The sequence below is a fragment of the Brachionichthys hirsutus genome, chromosome 5 (genome assembly GCF_040956055.1).
Source record: "Brachionichthys hirsutus isolate HB-005 chromosome 5, CSIRO-AGI_Bhir_v1, whole genome shotgun sequence".
Taxonomy (NCBI): Eukaryota; Metazoa; Chordata; class Actinopteri; order Lophiiformes; family Brachionichthyidae; genus Brachionichthys; species Brachionichthys hirsutus.
The window spans coordinates 9,892,379-9,913,925 of NC_090901.1; the positions used below are offsets into that span (position 1 = coordinate 9,892,379).

Below are 21,547 nucleotides of genomic sequence, written 5' to 3' on the forward strand. Positions count from 1 at the left end.
CAGCCCTCCGGGCCTTGTGGGCACAGCATGGCGCAGAGAGAGGGAGAGAGCGAGAGAGAGGAAGAGATGCAGCTATGCATCATGGGAACTGTCAAGGGGGAGTGATAGAATTTATATGTATTTAAATATTCGCTATCCGTGCCGGAGCGGCGGGTGGGCGGTGCCCATGCAGACTTCAGCTCTGACAAGGTCGTGCTGCCTTTTTTTCCCTTGCCTGCGATTGTTTAATAGTCGCCGCGGTCCCCGTCTAAACAGCAACGGATCGACTGTTGAGCCCGGATGGAACCGACAGAGAGATCTGGATGTGACTCCTCTTTGGTTTAGTCCTCTCTGCCTGCCAGTAAATGTGGTCTGTTTGTCTGACCTCATTCGACTCTCCGGTTCTGGTCACCATGCCATCATTACCTCCTCGCTCATCCTCGCTGCTTCTCCTCACGGACCCGCCGGCTGACCGCCCGTCCTCCTCCTGCTCCTCTTCATTAACTACTTTTCCTCACATCTCATTAAAATGAACTTCCTTTCTTAGCGCCACTTTCCTTGCTGCCTCCTCTTATCTATTCTATTCGCTTCTAAATGAGCTTTTTTCTGCACATTTCCTCAAACGTAACTTTTCTTCACAGTCAACTCATCCTCACACAAAAGGTTGCAGGACTGAAAAATAATTACTACTCAAACGTGAATTATTTTTGAGTGACTCTATGGAAAAGCTGCTGTTTCACCCACATAAGCAGAATATTTATCTCTTTAGATCAGTTCTCTTATTTAGAGTATTCCTGTGGAAGAGGTGTCACGCTGCTAAATGATCCCAACTTGAGGAATTGAGAGTTTTTCCTTAAAAAATAAAACATCAATTTGCAGTGTAGGTGTATTGCACAAGGGCTCTCTGACGGTGCTCTTAAAGGAGTGCGTAGGAGTCACAAATCTGAACTGCATCATTAACACCAAACAAACAAAAATATATTTTATTTCTCCCTCCGTTTGCGTAAAAGAACATTGTTGATGCTGAGATAGCCTCGGCATAATTCTGATTAAAAGCGCTCGTGGGGGGACACGAGACTGCAGATGGATTGAAAGATGAAAGGAAAACGTGTTCATCCGCAGGATTGGATCAAATGCTCTCTAAGAAGCGAGCGAGGGGCCGTCCGAGGACAGCAGCGATGGCTATTAGTTACAGAGCTGGCAGCACAGTGACAGAACATTTTAACTGGTGGCCAAACACCCTAACAAGCACAGAGGGGCTCGGAAGGAGGAGATAATGAGCTAAAAAAAATAAAGGATATAGCAAATCATTCATCTCCTAGGAACAGTTCAACAATCCAGTCAATGAGCACACAGACGGAAAGGGATGCTCACAGATATCATTCTCAATTGTTTCATGTAGGGGAGGCCTGTTCCTTAAAATTCTTTGCAGTCCAGGGCCCCGTTTCCTCAAAGCATCCTAAAGCCAAGATTATCCTGAAGCTCTGGTTAAAAATCATTTTACATTTGAGGAGTATTAAAAAAGAAAAGAAAGAAAAAGAAATGTTCTAAATAAACTCTCAAGTCTTTCAGATGGAGCCACAACTTGATGTATTTCATCTGTTTGTGTTTTGTTTATGTCAGTTAGTCACTGGGATAATAATAAGCATGACGCTCTTGAAATGAATACATGCACCTGCAGAGTGGCATGAATCAAAGCTAATGGAAATAATTATTTATTCATGCTCAAGTAATTTGTTTTAACTTATGTACTATTACTTATTTACTGACTATTTACTACGGGGAGGTTGAAGAGTCCACAGACAGCACTGCAATATTGCTGTTTGGAAACAAGTATTTTAATTTTTTTTTCACTTAATAAACATAACAGAAATATAAACTCTACCTAGGAAACATCCTAACAGGTAGGGTAGCTTGTTTTTGTAAAAAATAAATTAAAGCAGAATAGCACTCAGATAGCACAGACCTCCTCCAAGCAGCTCATTCCTCTCCTAATTAGATTTACACCGTCCACATGTTGATCTGGGTCATCATCAAAAGGTTTTAAATTGTTCTTGGTCTCTTTATACACCAACCATGAAAAGTAAAAGTGAATCAGAGTTGATGCATATTTTTTTAACATTTTTTCCAATTCATAAATTGAGTTTTTCAATGTTAAAATTTTATATTTTTCTTATTCTGGATTCGATCTGGATGAAATGCGGTGGCAAGTTAGAGGCCCCCCACCCTACATGACTGTGTCAAATTCCATCAATATAAAGATATTGAGGAACACATTTTGAAGCTCCATTGACTGCAATGTTACCGAAAAATTCAAAGCGATCCATAATCCAGGATCTCTTCTGGATCATCACCAACGTTTAATCATCTGTTCCTGTTAACATTCCCAACATCTCCTCATAATGTCATCAAGATCCGCCCGTATCTTTCTGAGTTATCTTGCTAAGCGACAGACAGACAGACAGACAGACAGACAGACAGACAGACAAGCCAACGGCAGTGAAAACATCCCCTCCTTGGTGGAGGTATAAATCGCCTGAGCCACAGAAGGAACAGGGGCAGCCCGGGGGGGGGGTTCATATTGAAACCGTAGCGTGTTCAGGGCACACATTACATGGCTGGCCCTGCCAGCATTTATATCCGTGACTGAAGCGTGCGTGTCCTGCTGCAGCTGTTTCCTGCATAATTCATGACATGTCAGATGTCTCCACTGGCCGGTGGCTGACTGTCAACACTGTGTGCCCCTCCCTCCCTCCCTCCCTCCCCACCGTCCTCCCTGAAGGGTAATGACAAGCCGCTGGGCGCACAGACAAACAGTCACACGCAGATTGTAAAAGAAGCGGACTCGGGCGTGCACTGATGTAAATACGCAACATGTTACATGCGTGCATGTAATGTGCATTTCTGCACGCCCTTAAAGCGTTTCCATTTGGTGACAGTCTGTCGGTTGCTGCTGCAGCGACGTCTCTGGGGAGGCCTCTAAAAGCTCACAGGGTTCTGGGGGGGGGGGTCCAGACTTAGTGAAAGCTTTTTCATGTTCATCCACTCAGCTCTGCTTCTCCTCCTCTGGCAGCACCAACTCCACCAGCCTCAACCCGCATCCAAATGAAGAGGAAGCCCACTAGCCCGCCCCCCCCCCCCTCGTCCCCCCTCGTCCCCTGCATTCCCCACTCCACTGCAGCATCTGTCAGTTTCTCCCGACATCTCTGTATCTTCCTTTCCACTTCACCTCCTCAAACCCTCCCCCAGTCGTTACCCCCCCCACCCCCCCATTCATCTCCCTCCGCATATTTTTCATCTGTCACTCTCCCTGTACATCTCCATCACTTACCCCCCCTCCCCATCCACTCACACACACACACACAGCGGCATATCCAACAGTACATTAACTTCCATACATTTGTGTGAGCTCCTCCTGTAGACACTTGGCTTGTTGGGAGCTCCTGTCAACACCTCCGCCTACACTCACACACACACACACACACACACACACACACACACGCACAGGCACACACACACACTGGATGACTGGTGAAAGCTCTCCACAGTGCCGGAGGTTTTAGCCCTGCAGCACGGGGCTGTGACGATGGCCTTGGAAAATAAAACCACAAGAAAGAAAACAACACACAAAGAAGACGACCGCCTGACTCGGAACGATTGGGAAGGATCGTGGCGCCGATGAGGGACATGTACGTGCGCGCTGCAGCAGACGCCGCAGTGACAAACGTCTTGTTGCCTGAGGCGTGAGGGATGTGTAAAAGCCTCTGACTGCAAGCGAGCTCTTGTTTGTGTTTGCGTCCCCGAAAACTTGAGTTCTAATCAGCCTCAATAATGAGGGCGAGGAGAGGAGCTTAAAGACAAACTGTTCCCTGAGCCAGCAAGCATCCAGCAAGCATCCAGCAAGCATCCAGCCCCCCGATTCCTGCCATGCTGTGATTAAGAAGACACGAATGTCTGTATGAAGTCGCCAGTTTTACTTTTACTTTACAGCTGTTGCAAGTAAAACTGACGACTTCCTGGCAGTGACCATGCATTCATAGAGCTGGATGTGTGATTAACACTACCGTGATACATCCACAAAGCAGTCCAAAGCTAACGGCTTTGTGCAGATTCATTTCCTTGTCCGTGGACGGGAATAGCCATTGATTAGATGAAAATACTACTTTATTGCCATTTCCTCCTAAGATTTACATTCACTCATAGATCACGTCTTTTGAGACACAACGTGCTGAATGGAATGCCCTTGGATTAAGTTGCGGTACGAGATTCTTCCTTTGATGTGCTTTCCTGCAGTTTTTTTTTTTTACATGCACAACACGGATGAGAGACAGAGAGGACAAGGGAGGGAGAGCAAAAGAGGAAGGCCAGGATCATAAACACTTGGAGATAAATGGCATGTGTGATTGCCCAGACCTCGCCATTAATGAGATGTCCTCAGAACCTTCTCTGCAGCACGACGGAGAGGACGATAAGTCATTATGGTCTGGTGTGTTAACACATTTGCACACACACACACACACACCCTTCCTCAGCATCTTTGATCAGCACCATGAGGAAATTAATTTACTCTAAGACAGGCAGTAAAAGAGAGGTCTCGCAAAAAAGGGTCCTTTATATGCAATCAATACCCGAGCCAATGAGCAAGCAGAGCAAGTTCACACACACACACACACAGAGCTGTCATGATTCCACTTTCTAGATGACCGGCTGCTCCTGAAGGACACTCAGAAAAAGGGTTGAGACGGGTTATGAGAAAGGCGTTGCTGTTCCAGATGAGACATGCAGAGCATTAGGAATGTACTCTCTCTTATCTTAAATCACGAGTGCTGCGGGGGTGGGGGGGGGCGGGGGACACGGAGAATCGGATCCGAAGCCCGGAATCTTATCACAGCATTGCGTTTGACATATTTCCATGTGTAAGAGAACAAGTACGGATGTGACCTTTGCTGTAAACACACGCGGGCTTAATACCCGTTTAAGCTGTGCACTTGTGATTTTGGAAGAGGCGTGGAACTTAAAGGAGAGACGCCACGTTGATTAACGTGAGTCATTCTCATTATGCTGCAACGGCGGTTCAAGTCCTCCACTGGCCCATTGAAAGAGGCACAGGCCCATAATTCACCGTGGCGAACAGACCCCACACGGTCGGGCGCACTGAGGGAACGCACACTTGCATCCGTGGATACGGCAGATTGCGAGTGCCGGAAACATCTTGGCGCCTACAGATGGGCTGTTTTGTTCGGGTCAAAGCAGAGGAAGATCTTAGGAGGAAAATCTGCTGCCGCTTTCTTACACATCCTGGACGCTCCGAGATAACCGGAGGAAAAACTTTTATCTCAAGTACCTTTCTCCGGTAAATCTCCCCGTCGTCTCTCGTTTGTCCTTTCCTGCTAGATCTGAACAAAGCAAAGCGCCTACTCGTTTTACGCCCCCCCCCCCCCCCCCCCCCCCATATTCCTGTTCCCCCCCTCCCTTCTCTACTATCCAGAGGAGGAAGGTCAGGATGGAATGACGTGACTGCACGCTCTCTCTCACCTGTCTCGCATCTCTTCCCAGTGAACCCTTGCTGGCAAACACAGTTGTTAGGCGAGACGCAGGCTCCTCCATTCTGGCACAGTCCGTCACACATAGCTGCAGGTCGACCAGGAGAGGAGAACTATTACTCATTAAGATTAACAAGCATTAGCTACATAATTAGACCCGCACCAGCATACGCATTTGCATACAGAATAAGAGCTAATGTGGTGAGATGTGATTCATTACAGGCTCTCGTGATATTATTTTGTGTGATTAATGGATCTCACCAAGGTTAATTTGAAAATATTCATTACACATGCAAGGGCTGTTAGTAAAAAAAAAAAAAAAAACACAGACAAGTCATTCATGTTGACAGAATGGAATCATGCACAAACCTGCATCGATATAATGCAAACATGCACGAGGGCTTCCCTTTAAGCAGATTTATCAAGGGATTGTTTGGGTCAGTGTTCTCGTAAGACCATAGATCACAAATAGAGCGGCGAATACAGAGGCACAGAGGGTAAAAGTGCCTTTGAGAATATTACCTACGATACTGTTTAAGGTGTTGCAACTTCCAAAGATCAGTCATAATGAATGAAACATTCATCTACGCTCCTAGAGGATCTCTGATTGGGATATTTTACATTATCGACCTTTCGGGCGTCGGTCCAGGAGGTTATCACCACCCACTGATCTGTTTGTCGGTTTGTTTGCGTGCCTTCCTTGCACAAAAACCAAATGACTTATTTCCACAAATCTTTAGGGCGAAGTGAGGCGTGGGCCAGATAAGGCTCCTCAGTGAGTAATCAATAAATAGTGTTGTAACAAAGACATCCGGTTTATTTATGGTGTTAACGTCTATAAATGCCCCCGATGATGTAACATAGATAGATATATGTTACTCGGGGCGAATTGCATATCAGCAAACTGAAGCGAGGAGAAGATGCCGACAAATGTTTCCCCACCGCATCCGTCCCACCGCCGGCTTACCTTTGCAGACCGTCCCGTTGCCGGTGTAGCCCGGCTTACAGGAGCAGCTGTGGCCGCCGACCATGTTGAAGCACAAGGCGTTCTCATCACAGCTGTGGAACCCGCTGAGGCACTCGTCGTGCTCTAAAGGCAAAAGAAGAGAGACAATTTCCGCAAAATCACTACAAATATCGAGGAAGTAACGCATTGGGGGAAGAAAAGCAAATGTTTATTGTCTTTGTAAATACGAAGAATGATGGCATCCAGGTGGAAATGTATTTTACTTTCCATTAAGAAAAAAAGAGATTGATCGACTTGTTAGTTGGACAGCTGTGAGTCGACTAATAAGACAAACCACCGGCTGGAGGACGAGACTTTTCTTTATCTCAAATCATGATCTTTCACGTGGAATCTGCTTTTTTTTCCTCTGGAGTTTCCTGTTCCCGCGGATTCCTCCACAACAAAATTGAGACGTGTGCCTGAAAGAAAAAGCGAACTAATAGCGTTTTGCATCGATCCTTTTGATGTCGGATGAATAATGCAGCCTAAATAAGGGACAACGCGACTTGATGTCTGTGACGGCTGCTTCATCTGGATGCTTTTTCCTGATTGAAAGCTTAATGTTCAGCCAGTTTACAGCTGGTCTTAGGCCAGACACCCCGATAACGTCCTACTTTTATCCTGCCACCAGCAGCTGCATCACCGCCACCGCTGACGCTTTCAGCTGTAGATCCTGCTCCAACAGAGATGCAAAAAAAATAATTGTCAAATCAATTGAAACTCTCACATGATGGTGATAAAAGACTAAACATTTACTCGTACATCACTAAGCCCTTTTCCACTGCAGGGATATTAATGCACATTTCACAGCGCTGCCTTGGTGTTTTTCCTTATGCTTTCTCCTCTCCCTGCTCGCTACACCTCAGATTCCCTCCCTTTTCCCCCTGAATTAAATATGTATTCATCGTTACTTTGAACTCCTGGCCTATAACCGACACAACCTGTGACAGCAAGGCCTTCATCTAACCCTGAAAACCAATGCAGATCTTTATCCCTCTGCGAATAATAAGGAGTATTGGCGATAAGCGATAAGCGAGCTGCCTCACCAAGCGCTACAACTGTACAGGAAACATTGTTTAACTATTCTGTTTCCCGTCATGACCCCAAAAGAAGGCAAGAAGAAGAAGAAACGCAGCAGGAAGGTTCTCTGTCTTCAGTTTGTATAAATCCTATGATGATTTTGGCAGTGAGCTTTTATCTTCTTCTCTCATTTCATCGCGTGTTCACGGAGCAGAATGAACTTTAAAAGGTTTGCCGCAAGGACGAAAAGCCGACTACGACTGTCTTTAGAAAGGTAAAAAAAAAAAAAAAAAAACGCTTGAAAAAGCAAAGTAGTTTGTTTGTTTCTAGTTATTCTAATGAACATTTGGGAAATAAAAGTATCTCACTCCTCTATTGCCAGAGCTTAACCAAAGAGCTTTCTATATCCATGCAATAGTGAAATACTGCATTGTGAGGAGTGAAAGACGGGATCGAACATGTGGATGCTTGTTGCAGCAGGCCTGAGCTGCATCAATCATTTCCCTGTCATCAAGCCGTCCATTATGTGTCGTGGTCAGACGGTGGACTCGTCCAAATTGAAAGCGACAGCGTGATGTGTTTCTGCATCGAGGCTGTGATGTATGTCTGAATGCATGCGCAAGATGGATTGAAGGGCTGCTCTGCTCCTTCTGCTGCATAACGGACACACACACACACACACACACACCTATCTGCCGGTGTGCAGAATTCAAGTCTGATCAAAGACATATAAAATCAATGATATGACTGCAGGACAGATTAAATGGAATAAGGCATTTTTTTTCCCGGGCTTATTACACAACTGTACTCAGTGTTAGTGATTCTGAGCTGAATCACCAACTAAATGTGTGTGTGTGTGAGACAGGTATTTCCCGGCTGGATGCTGCCACTCAGGCTGCAGACAGAAAAACAATCAATTATGTACATCTGTCACCAGGGAGTTCTCCCATTCTGGCCTTTTCTCCTCCTGCTTGACTCCCTCCACCTCCTGCCTCAGTGAGGTCGGAGCTCAAGCTGATCTCCTCACAGCATCGAGTATTATCTTATGATGTATCGTATGGCAGAAAAAAAAAACGACGATTGTGCGAAAGGGTGAGATAAAGGATAAAGGAAGGATAAGGAATCACTGCAGTTGATGAAATTCAGAAAAAGTTTTTAATTAAAGTCTTTATAAATAGTCTTATCGTACTCATAATGAATTCTCTGGGCATTATTTGCCATCTTAAGCTCCTTAAGCTGGTTGATTTTAGTTTCCATGCATTACTAGACAAACAGGGAGAACGTATTGTTCTCCTACCGCAATAAAAGGTTTAACAGATTTGATTTGTTGGCTGCTTTGATGGCAGTGAAAAAAAAAAGACTTTGACAATTGATTTCACAATCCTCAAAACTGATCGAGGAGGACGTCTAGACGCATTCAGCCGATCCAGTTTCCCGGCCCGTTCGATTGATGGAAGTCCAATAGTCGCTCTCTCTTTGGGGGCTCCTCAGATGCTAAGATATGTTTCCAAATGAGTTTGCTCATCATGTCCATGTCGCTGTGTGAGGGTGAACGGGTGTAAAGCAGCCGCCGACTGTGTCTGAGACAGAGAGCGGAAGCACACACAGATGCAGGACGAGCATTCACTATGAAAGCTCTGTGAACCTGGGAGGGACTGCAAAGGACGAGGAGGAGGAGGGAGGTGAAGGTACCCCCGTGGAGTTCTGGAGCAGCGCCACAGAGCTTCGTGTTTCTGACCATCTTGTAATTTTGTTTGTCTGCTGGAAGACGCACATTTCAACACACACACACACACACACACACACAGTGAGGACACGGCGAGGGACAGTCCAGCCGCATCTGCATTTCTGCTTTTCAAACAAAGTGTGTGGATTTCACAGTAAAAGAGGCAAAAAGCTATTTATCCAAATTCCCCAAACTGCCAAACCCTCAAAGTCATCTCCTGCTCTGTGTTGTTATCGAACATTTGGCCTCTGCCCATCTTTCTCTACCCTTCTCCCTCCATTACTCTGCCTTTGGTGGGTGGGGGGGTCTGGTTATCACAGGATTAAAATGGGGATGCACACCCCTGCATAGACATCTCAGACACAAACGGATGCGTGCCTCACACTCGCACACGCACACGCACACACACACACTTTAGGACAGCATTCTTTGATAACATTCAGGGAGAGCACAGCTAATCTGCCACCTTTCATGGATTAGCTAATCTCGCAGAGCAAGGAACACCTTTGGTACGTAGGGTAGCAGAGGGGCGAAAGAGAAGATTGTGACCTTCAAGACAAAGGACAAAGGGCCAGATGAAATGGGCTGTTTCCTTTGGCTATACAGAGACATGCATACATAAATTCACCCTGGGTCTGTCAGGGCATTTCATTTAAACAAGTGCATGAAATCCACATGTTGCTGTCTACCACTTACTGGGATCTGAACCTGCGACCTGCCTCTCTGCAGGATGTCTTGATGTAAAATATAGACTTCTATCTGAGGCTTGCTGACCCCCCCGAGGAGAAGCATACCCAGGGATCCATGCTGTTTGCTCCAGGCTTATCTGCAGATCAGACTTTTAATCCACTATCATGCCCGTAAACTCTGACCCATGAAATGAACTACAGTCAACTTAATCCTCTTTCACCGGCAAACCGTTTGACATACAACACTGCAAATGCACGTGGCACTGTAAGGCTATCAACATTGTTTCTGCTGAGTTTTACGATTCATTAATTAGTGGAAGCCATCAAGAATAAAGATCATGTAAATATATAATGTCAATAGGGACCGCGAAGGCGGCGGCTTAATGTCTCCTTCCACAGCTGTAATCCTTCTTCGGAGGAATCTTCCACTCCCTTTTGACTCTTTCCGAACAGAAGCAGATGTTTAACTGCTATTAATCCCAACAGATCCCTGCAGCTACTCGATTAGCATCCTCCTATTTTATTGTCAATTACTGTCACCCGGAGTAGAGAGGTGACATTAAACTCAGCACATCAACACGAGGAACAGAAGCACCCCGGTTCAGTCTCTAGTGTTCATCCATTTCTTTATTTAAGGACCCTGAAGGTATCAATAACAGCCGACACATTTTTCAGACATTGCCTGCCTGCGCCCGTTTGTTTGTCCCGTTTAGTCATATTCTGATTGCTCGGTGACGTCACCTGGTCGCTGGAGCTGGAGCCTCACACCCTTAAAATCTCATTTTCAAATCCTCCACCCGAACGCTGTTGATCAGAATCATCAGAAGTAGAGGAGTAATAACAGGAAGTAAATACAGGCGCATTTGGTTGCAGATTTGAAATGTGTGAGTCCCATTTAGCTGTGATTGGGCTCCGTATCAAGCTCTCTCTGATAGTGTTGGAGCTGATAGTCCAATAACTCAGTGGGGAGATTACAACAGTCACTTTTCCAAAGCAAGGGAAAAGTCATTACATCAAGGCTCTGCATAAGCCCGGGTTTAATCACACAAATTGACTTTTATAAGGAAGCGCATAGATATGTATTTCACTAAGGAGACTTGAAGGCATTTTAATGGGGAACTATATATAAATTACAGAGATGCAATTTAATTCAGTGGGTTCCGGAGGGGGGGGGGGGGGTATTAATCTTCATTTGAATCTGGGCATGAAGGACACAAAGGAGAACAGACAAACGAGTAAAACAATCAAATGCGAAGCTCGGAGGATTTGAGAAAACACGGCGAGTGGAATCACGGCTGTCTGAAGATAATTTGAGAGAAAAGACAAAGTAAGGAAGGAGGGGGGGGTTCTCTGCATAAATCACAGATGAGCGATAAATGTACGCTCGCGCTTGGAGCCTGTTCACGGAGACGCACAAAGACTAATCTGATCACTTTATTCCTGATGCCATTGATAAGAGAGGATAGAGGCAGTACGGGGGCTCACTTGGAGGCAGAAATATTTTCCCTATGTGTTCTTTGCATCGTTGAATCCTGCAGCTTTGATTCACACTCCGGCGGCGCGGCGGGAAGTCCGTGGTGCAGCCATCATTCAGCCGCTTCACTCTGAGTCATCACTGACACTGACAACGAGCAGCGTGTTTCCTCACTCCGGAGATGATGCACAAAGGGACCTACTTAGCATTTCACATAATGAAATGCCGCTAACAACTGCAGATGAATATGGTGACTATGCTAGTCGGGGGGCGGGGGGGGGGCGGGCAGAAACATCACATAATGAAGGGATGACAGAGTCGGGTTTGTTTTATGGATCTTACTCCACGTGTAATCCTGAACTCTGAATAGACACCTTTTTCTGCCGCATCCACTGCCTCCACACGCCGCCGAACTTCTTCAGGTAAAAAAAAAAATCCATCCAATTAACTCCTTGAGTGCCGTTCAAGTCTAAATTCACGTCTAAAGTTGTTAGACTGCCAACTCTGATGTTGAAATCTGCCTCTCTTCAACGGCCAATAACTCGGTAGAACTCGGTAAAATGGTAGGAACACACTTTCCTTTTCTGATGAAAGAAGGGACGTTAATCTTTCATTTATCAGTTGCTCTCTTCTAAAGCACAGCCGCGTTATTACTCACGAATCTGTTTCATTTCTCATGCCTCAAAATGACTTATTTAGTCATCCACAAAATGCTTGCTCGGCAGTGTCTCCATCGCTCAGCAGATAAATGCTGCTGTCGCATTCTGATGCAGCCAATCGATCAATTACATGTGAATTAGATGACAAATGTGGGGGAGAAGAAACTATGATATATAAAAAACGCCTTTCCCGCGGTCGCCGGAGATTCAGCTCCGCGAATCCTTGACACAATCTTTTGCCGATTGGTTTGGTTTGTGATTTAAAGTTTGATGAGGAACAAATGGGTCTCACAGTTTGTCTGCTTCTCAGGTTCTCAGTGACTTCCTCCTTCTCATTCACACACCAGATGAAGACTCAGACACACACACACCCACGCACACACACACCGGACAGAGAGTCCAAAGACACTTTGACATTTCCAAGAATGTCTGGCATGAATCTAATTTATCTCTTTCAAGAATCTCTTTCAAAAACTCAGCTGCAAATATTTCACAGACTTGTTTATAGATTCACATTAAAACTAAATACGACTGAGTAATTCTTGAATGTAAAGTTTTGACAAAGGATTCGGGATCTCTTCTGAATCATCACCAAAACGTAATCATCTGTTCCTGGTAACATTTCCTGAGATTTTCATCAAGATCAGTCCAGAAATATTTGAGTTATCTTGCTAACAGACAGACGGACGGACGGACAAACGAACACCAGCGATGACATAACCCCCGCTTTGCCGGAGGTAATAGCAAACACTGGGCGAAGGCTTCACTGATCATCGTGTTGAACCTAGAACGGGGTGGTGTGATGCATGACTCGGGTTTACGGCGAGGTCTCGAGCATGCTCTTCTATTCCACTGCCTGCTCTTGCTGTCTGACTGATCACATCTGAATGTCTGGCTGTCTCGCCTCTGAAAGTCTGTTCCTGTCTTGGCTTCAGATCTCATCGTAATTAAATCAAATGCCATCATCCAGAATGAGACATAAGCTACAAACGAATCATTTGTGACTGCCTATAACCTACTGTAGGTCTAAAAAAACGCTCTTCATTACACAGAGAAAGCTGCAGAGGAGATATAGGCTGTCCTCCCCTTGAATCTCTTTATGCCGAACAGCAACGCTGCTAGCAACCCTCGACAAAACACTGTTGCTCCCTCCAGCCATGTTTTTGAAGCAAAGGTAAAATCGTTACCTACTTAATTTGATTTTGGCCTGTCAAAAGGTCAGCGCAGGAACTCACCTGTGCAGGAATAGTCATCGATCCTGATGTAGCCCATGTGGCAGATGCACATGAAGGAGCCGGGGGTGTTAACGCACATGGTGTTCTCCCTGCAGTAGTGCTTCCCTTCAGCGCACTCATCGATATCTGAGGAGGAGGATAGAGGAGAGGCGTCCGAGCTGGGTAAGACACGGATCGCTATTAAACCGAACGGGCAAATGTAATGATCGCTTTTTCATCTAATCCATCACATACGAAACTCTGCCTCTTGTGCCGCAGATCAAACAATCATTTCAAATTCCACGTTGATACAAAAGACCTCAAGCTCCTTTAATGACCTCTTTAACCGAGTGATGTTCCAACAGCTTCATCAAAATTGATCACACAAGGTTTAATTTACCAATACCTTACAATGTCTTCTTATCAAAGTTTGTGTTGATGAATAAGTTGCTGAAACTGAGAAAATGGGAAGATGCTTTAATTATTGTCTAATTAGGAATGAGATGCAATTAATATGGAGTGACTGCTGGAAAAACAATCCGGCCTTCATTTGACTGACGTCGTCAAATTAAACACAAAAATAAAATCCACAAAAAACACAAAGATTGCTTTTAAGATCCATCAGTAACACATCAATGGTTTTCATCACTTCATACAAATCAGTACCGATAAATGCATCTGAAAATGGAGATGGAAGTTTTCTGGTGACATCACCCGAGTTGGGGTTCTATTGAGAGAACCACCTTGTGTTTGGTTATTCTATATAGTTCTGGCTACCGAAGGTTCGTAAACGTCTCTTTGCAACCGGTGGGAAAAGGCTATTTGTCTTCATCAGAGGTAGACAGAGGTCAACAATGCAGTGGTGGGCGCTAAAGTGCTTAAGGTTGAATCACTCGATTTTCAATCGATTCAATGTAAAGTTCTCTGCATACTGGCTCAGCCGTTTTTCTCCACGACGGGAGTGCTTAAAGTACTTAAATCATTTAACCTGGAAATAAATACTGTAGAGGGAAAACTATGCGACTAGAGAAGATATTTCCAAGGTCTCCTGACCTGGAATAATTGGAAATAAATGTGTTTTTGGATATTCTGACTGATTAGAGGCATGCTGGAACTTTTTTCAGGGGGTAGTCAATAAATCTGATAAAGTGTTTTAAAAAGTAAAACAAACAAACAAACTATGAAATATATATATATATATATATATATTGAAATATATATACTGTATATTACAGGTGTTTACCCACATTGCTATTAAAACTGCTGCTGTATCTTTAACACAATAATTCATTCGACTGACTTTAGTATTTCATTTTCACTCTCATGATTCCATATTTAGATCTGTATTAGTTGCAGCCATAGCAACAGCTATTCCCGGCCTCTCAACTGCATGCCAAACCATCAAACACAAGATGCACACACACACACACACACACACACACAGCTAGGGTAAATAACAAAATAATCTTGATAACGTGATGCAACCAAATGCAATTTGATGCAAATACAAAGTCAAAGCGCAAACACCCGGCTGTGTAATATGCTCCCGGGACGTGTTCCTGTTGATAGCGCGGGTCAAATGAAGGCCCTTTTTGAGAGGCAAGCTTCATAGTCCTTGACATTAACAATTTATTATTCATTCACTGTATTCAGCATCGGGTAGAACTCCTTTGTATCATTTCGTGCCACGTGCTTTTGTGAAGAGCGCTTCAAATTGAATTTCAATAGACTGGCATTGGCATTCACTTGGCTTGCATGTCCTTGGGTATTGCACTGCCCACCAAGCCACAAACTAGGAAATAAGCACCTGCCTATAATGGTGGAAATTCACATTTATCGTCTTCTTTTCACAGTTTTCATCAATACTTGCTGCCCTGCTATTCCAACGTTTCAGGGATGAATGAAGGCAAGCAGCCGGGTGTTTGTCGATCACCTACGGAGGTGCATGTGTCCTTCCCTGCGTGCATGGAGGATAATTAAACCCTGGTTGTGACTGGGTTTAATTATCCACGCTGGAAGAGAGAGAGAAACGGACATAGAGAAAATGGGAAGAAAATGGGAAATGAATGAAAGACAAAGACGGGGTTTCCGACAAACATTCCGGAAAGCTAGACATGAGAAGGGAGATGAGAAAGCCCGGGAGAGGATGAACAATTCAGTCTGGGTGATACGGGTGAAGGACAGAGGGAGGTGGGCAGAAAAATACAGGCAAAAGTAGCGGATTAAACATAGAAAGAGGAAACGAGAAAGAACCTCTGTGATGGAAAGGGTTGAAAAGAGGGAACAACAGCAGAAGCAAAAGATAGATGGCATTGGAACAGGAGGAGACAGAGAAAGATGGCACAGAAATTATAAGGGAACTAGGAACAAATTCACTCCGTCCACAATCACAGTGTTAACCTTGAGTGGAAATAAAAATGTTTTGCTTCCAGATTGTCCATCCCTGGAATGGCTGTGATTCAGAGGCGATTAACTGCAAGACGCCGTCCATCCTGGCTGGCGAGACAGCAGAGCCGCTTGTTAAAACAATATGTTAGGAGGTGAGATGACGAGGGGGATGGCACGTACGCGAGGAGAGCAATCACTTCCATCCCCATTAACGCGCTCCATTTTCTTGATTGGCCTGTCACATGGATATGCGTGATGTGCCAAGCAAATACGACCGGCCAACGCTCTGCAGCGGCTTTTATTGCTCGGGGTCAATCTTTTTCACTTTGTTGGATGGATAAGAAAATGGCTCTTCTGTCCCCCGTTTGCATCAATCATAGTTGTGTACTGTAGGTGGAGGAAGGGTAACCCTGCATTATTGAGACAAAGACAAGTCTCTGCACAAAGAGGGAGGTCTTTAGTTCCTGCACTCACACAAGAATTACAGCAGGCAACAGCTACTTCTCGGCCTCCTGTGCAATTATTCTGATTGCTCTATCAATGAATTAAACAGCGGCACGCTGGAAATCCAGCAGGGTGTGGTCACAAGTACAACAGATTACTTTTGGCCACCATTGGCGGCACTGTTCGACGGCATAAAGGGTTCCCCAAGAGTTATTCTTTGGAACTGTTCACCTCTTGGCGGGCTGGTGGTTCAGGTATACTTCAACAGGTATCTGTTGAAGTATCCGTGAGGAAGATACCGAACCCCAATATGTTCCTCGAGCTCTCAGGGATGGGTCCTATGCAGAGACGGAATTTCCCAATGGAAACAATATCAATGGAAATCTCCAGATTGTACAAATAGACAGAACTCCAGCACGTCTTGGTCAGAGTGTGGCTAACACACGGACACAGCGCAGCGCGGCACATGCCCGCCCAGCATGCAGCTCAGCAAAGAAGAGAAACCGGTTGCAGGAACAGTCACTTAGGAGTGTGATCCGACACTTGTGAAGCCTATTCTCATTATATTCAATCTCTATCAATAATGTAGACTTCCAATTCCAAATTCTTGAAACAATCTGTGATGCGACTTGTTTATAAATATCGACACATACGGTGATGTCACAACGCTTTTGGCGAGTCCTGCGGCGTCGTTGGAGGTTAGAATATCCGTCCTACTGCTCACCCACATCGTCCCACATGCACGCATCTAGGGAATAAAGGCTTATAGCCTCAACTGCATTGCAGACTTATCACCTTGCAAAGTCTGTGCAAGGTGATAAGTCTGGAATTGCCTTCAGACGTTCCACAGTGACACCAACAGCCTAACTCTCTCCCGTTATCTCTTTGTTCTGTAGTTTCCTCATCTGTCCATTCCTTCCACAACCAGCTCATTTAGTCATGGAAATAATTATTAGTGCATGTTAAAGGGTACTCCAAAGAAGCCGTTTCCCTCATGAGCAGATAACAACAGTCAGGGGACAGAGCAAAGAGACAAAGAGCTCTTCCTGCTGGCCAAACAATGTCTCACTCTGCAAATAGTCGTCCGCATTTGTTCCTCGTGGGGTGGAGAAAGGCGTCGGCGGATGTGACAGGATGACTTTTTTGGTTTCGGGGGAATGCCAGTGGATCAAATTCAGATTTAGAGGGTGGTAACTGGGATTGTATGAGCCGATCACATCACTATGAGATCAATATATTTCCCTGAATGGATTATCTCTCACGGCCAGAGAAGCTAGCACGAGGAGCTTGGACTGTGTCACCGTTAGACACCGCTCAGCTAGCCGTTTCCCCGTGTTGTCGGTCTTTATGCTAAGATAAGAAGCTACTGGCAATTGCCTTATATAAATGAAATGATGGCCCTGCGATGAATAGGCGTCTCATCCAGGGTGTACCCCGCCTCTCTCCCGTAGCCAGCTGGGATAGATACGCTCCAGCAATATTTTGGATAAGCAGCTGGAAAAGTCAGATGAAATGAAAGGGCTCTTGGTAATGATTTAAGCTTCCATCTCAAATTGTCAAAACTCTCTCACATTCAGTGGAATAATATTGATCGATAACCTCCACCGAGGCGGTATTGATTTTGCTGCCATTGGTCTATTTCATTTGCAGGAATCATAGAACATCTGCCAGATAGTGATGATGCTGCTGACTTTCATGCAGCGTGCGATTTGAGCTAAAACTGTGCTGAATGAATTAGGTGTCAAATGTGAGGCGTCCTCAGAAGTTACTGAGACCAATCCTGAAGATAACCACAATCAGTGAATTCTCGTTTGTCTTGATTAGTCATCTAGTAGTTGTAACTATGAGGGTCACATTTTGGGCGCAGTGAGTAGTAGATCTTAACTAACTTGAATACGGTGTGTTTAGGGTTGTTAACACGATGTTGAAAGATTTTGTTGTTTCGCATTGGGTGGCAAGTTATCCAGCCGATAAAATTACTAAGAAAGTGTAATGATTTTTGATCAAATATCTCTTTTAATTGTCGTGGAAAATTATTGTTGGCAAATTCGCTTTAAGGGGACAGTTCTATTCAAAAAAGAATTTTTTGAATTAGAAAAACACATTTTAATCAACCTGACAAGACAAGAAAAAAAAATTCACTATCAATTTGAGCAGAAGATGAAAGCAGGAATAAAAATCCCATCAGGAAATATCACAAATAAAAAAAGAATTCTGAGAATACAATCGTCACCTTAATATTGACACACACTGTGATTAATCACTGTAAACAATTAGAAGGCTGCTGCCTGACAGAGAGGAATGCACACACGGAGGAGGAAGAGAGAGTGTGTGTGTGTACCTCTCTCTCTCTCTATTGAGGCAATTGGCAAGATGATGTGTGAATGCATGTTATTGTTTATCCTTGCTCATGTTTGCAGACAGCAGATGTATTTTCATGAACGCCTCACAATTTCTGCATACAAGTTCCATCAAAGCCGAGAAACACTCATCAATCGTTAGATGCAAACATCTGCAAGCGATGTTGTGTGTGTGTGTGTGTGTGTGTGTGTGTGTGTGCATACGTCACAGTAAACATGCACTTAACACACTTCGAGTCAACGTGATTTAAATGAAGTCCGACACATTTCAGAGACGACTGTCTTGTTCACGTGCTGCGGCGTAAACAGGGATAGCGTTCCATCACGGCTCTCGTTTATCTGGGAAAGGTTTTCCCCCACGCCCGAATCGGTGGAGCATCGTCATCATCATCATCATCATCCATCACTCATCATCCAGGGCAGTCTGTAGGCTAAAACGCTGAACAATAAGTAACACAAAACAAACACACACATTTCTGTTTGCCATCAGTTTCATTGGCTCTCATTTATACCACTTTTACAGCATCTTTTCTGACGCATCTATGTCTTCTTTAAGCATTTTGAATAACTAAAAGATGCTATGAAAATAAAATAGCCTTGACGGCTAGATCTAGATTTAAATAATGCATTTATTTCCATGTATCCCCCCCCCCCCCCCCCCCCTCTTGGGTTGCTCGAGCTGCACTTCCTTGTATTTAATTCATCATGCACATCTGTTACTCGCTGCATTTTAATGTCACGCAAACACAGTCGACTTGCAATGGAGACTGTTTTAAAGATAAAAACGGGTTGCACCAGTACTCTCTGTAAGAGTCTTCATTTAATAGAACGCTAAATGAATTGAAATAGACCTTAGATCTAGTTACACATCGATTCAGTATTCATCCAGTCACTCGCTTGACGTTCAATATCTTTGCTTCACTCATTTTAAATGAATTTGTTTCCAAAATTATTCACTCGTTCTTTGAAAGGCTCCATCGAGCTCCATATATAATCTAATACATTTTTCACATCCAGAATTGCTGATCTCTGTAAAGGCCTGTTGGGAGGAGGGCCTGGATGAGGCAATACCTGACGGGGTTTGGATGGAGATTTTAAAGCCTCTATTTGTGCGCGGCACAGCCTTATCCAGTGTAAAGTGTTTATTACACCAATGCTCGGCTTGTGATTGCCAGCAATCTCCTGCTAACCTTATTCACACTCTCCTTCCCTTTAACAATTGTTGGTCAGAAATTTTAACAGCTTGTCCGTGGTGTTTGGAGAAAGGATAGACTTGAATCCTCTTGCCGCTTTATTTGGGATCGTCTCTTCCCTGGCTTCCCTCCCCACATTAAAAAAAAAAAAAAAAGATAATTTTGGGCTTTGTCACTCTGTTGGCTAGAAGATTGATACTGATACACTGGAACGCAGCAGAATCTCCTACCCATGCCTGCTGGATTAGGGATGTTCTTTATTTTTGAAAACTGGAAAGGCTCAGGCTTTCGTTACACAGCTCCCTTAGCAAATCTGGCAACATTTGGTCACCATTCTTCCAGTTTGTTAGGAGTATCAAGATTCCATTTGATCCTGGCTGAATTTTCCGATGGGCCGGTGAAGTATTATTCTGGTGCTGGCTGTATGATATTTGTATTGACTGTCAATGCTTCTTAAACGTACTGGTTTGGTGGCTGACTGTTGTTGTTGTTTTTTCTGTTGTTGTTATTTGGTTTGTGTTTGGTTACGGTTTTGTGGGTCTCAAGTTATCTCTTAATTACCTTTTCTGATATTTTCATAAAAGTGTGAATGTATATATTTTATCATTCATAAGTGCTCTGTAGTCTTTGAGAAAACAAAAATAAAGAAAGTGTTCTGTTTTTTTTTAAAGAAAATGAATCACTCATGAAGTGTACTAATTAAAGATTCGGGAAGCAATAAACAAACATTTTGCACAAACAAGAAAAAAGTTGTTGATGCACCACTATATGTCCATATATTTATATTTGTATTTATTCCGTGTTAAATGTTTGTGCTGTGTTGTGTTATGTTGCCTTACTGTCTCGTTGTTCTTAGAATAATGACAATAAAGCTATTTTGACTATATATATAATATATAGTATATCAATCTAATTTCACCACTAATGATGCATTTAGCAGCATTTAATACCACAGCTGGTCGAGGCACAGCTTATTCTAACTACTTTAGACACAGCTGTGTGGTTTAATTTTTATAAACACATATTTTAAAGAAATGTAGAGAAACTTAAAAATCTGCACTACTAACTATAAAGTCAACAATATTTTCCTCTGATGTCCTCAGATTTATGAAGCTGTGCTTACTGTATATTGAATTTCAGCGAATGGTTTAGCTGTGCGGATGCAACTCTATTAAGTTTCACTCTCGCCACGCTCACATTGTCGCTGCAGCCGGCTGGCATCAGCAAAAAATTAAGAAAAAAAAGAAGATGGCAAGAGGTAAGTGAGCATGTTAAACGATTTAGCAGCTAAGAGCCGACAATTTCCCTCAGAAGATGATAAATAAACTGTTTGGTAACAGTTTAGACAAAAAGAAATCACTCACTGCAGCTTTAAGTAAATTTAATCCTTTGGGGAAAAAAAACAGCATGTGACGAATTGAGCTTTAATAAATGAACTAGTGGTCTGTCAAGATTCAACTTCACGATCGAGCTGTCTAAACGTGAACAGAGTCTAACGCAGTGGGTGAATTAAGTGTGATCCCATCTGGCGAGGCAGACAGGAAGTTCCTCTCGTGTGGCATTTGATGGATATTGGCTGAGCCGCCCTCAGACACTCTTATTTACAGTGGAAGGGACATTGGATCGACTGTTTGAATGACATTTCAGCTGGGTCAAAGAGGTGAGCTTTGTTTAAACACACACACACGGCCAGTCAGAATGTGTACATGTGTGTGATTCAACCATATGTGCACGGAGGGTCGCGGCCCCAGCAGGAGGGAAACCCAGAGGCTCGAGTCTCATCTCGGCAGGGATTGCTTTCTTAGTGGGGCCGTGCTCAGAACCAATTAGCCTGCTGCCACCTTCTGATGTT

The 21,547-nt window shown here is 44.0% G+C and overlaps 1 protein-coding gene across 1 annotated transcript in view; it reads right to left on the reverse strand.

The window, feature by feature from the left end:
- The window catches only part of nell2a (neural EGFL like 2a), a 56,930-nt gene that overhangs the window by 13,415 nt on the left and 21,968 nt on the right, over positions 1-21,547 (reverse strand). The window contains exons 13-15 of the mRNA XM_068739231.1: positions 13,332-13,457; positions 6,490-6,612; positions 5,515-5,610 (exon numbers count right to left, since the gene is read on the reverse strand). Of these exons, the coding sequence (XP_068595332.1) occupies positions 5,515-5,610; positions 6,490-6,612; positions 13,332-13,457 (345 nt within the window). The remainder of the gene's footprint in view (positions 1-5,514; positions 5,611-6,489; positions 6,613-13,331; positions 13,458-21,547) is intronic.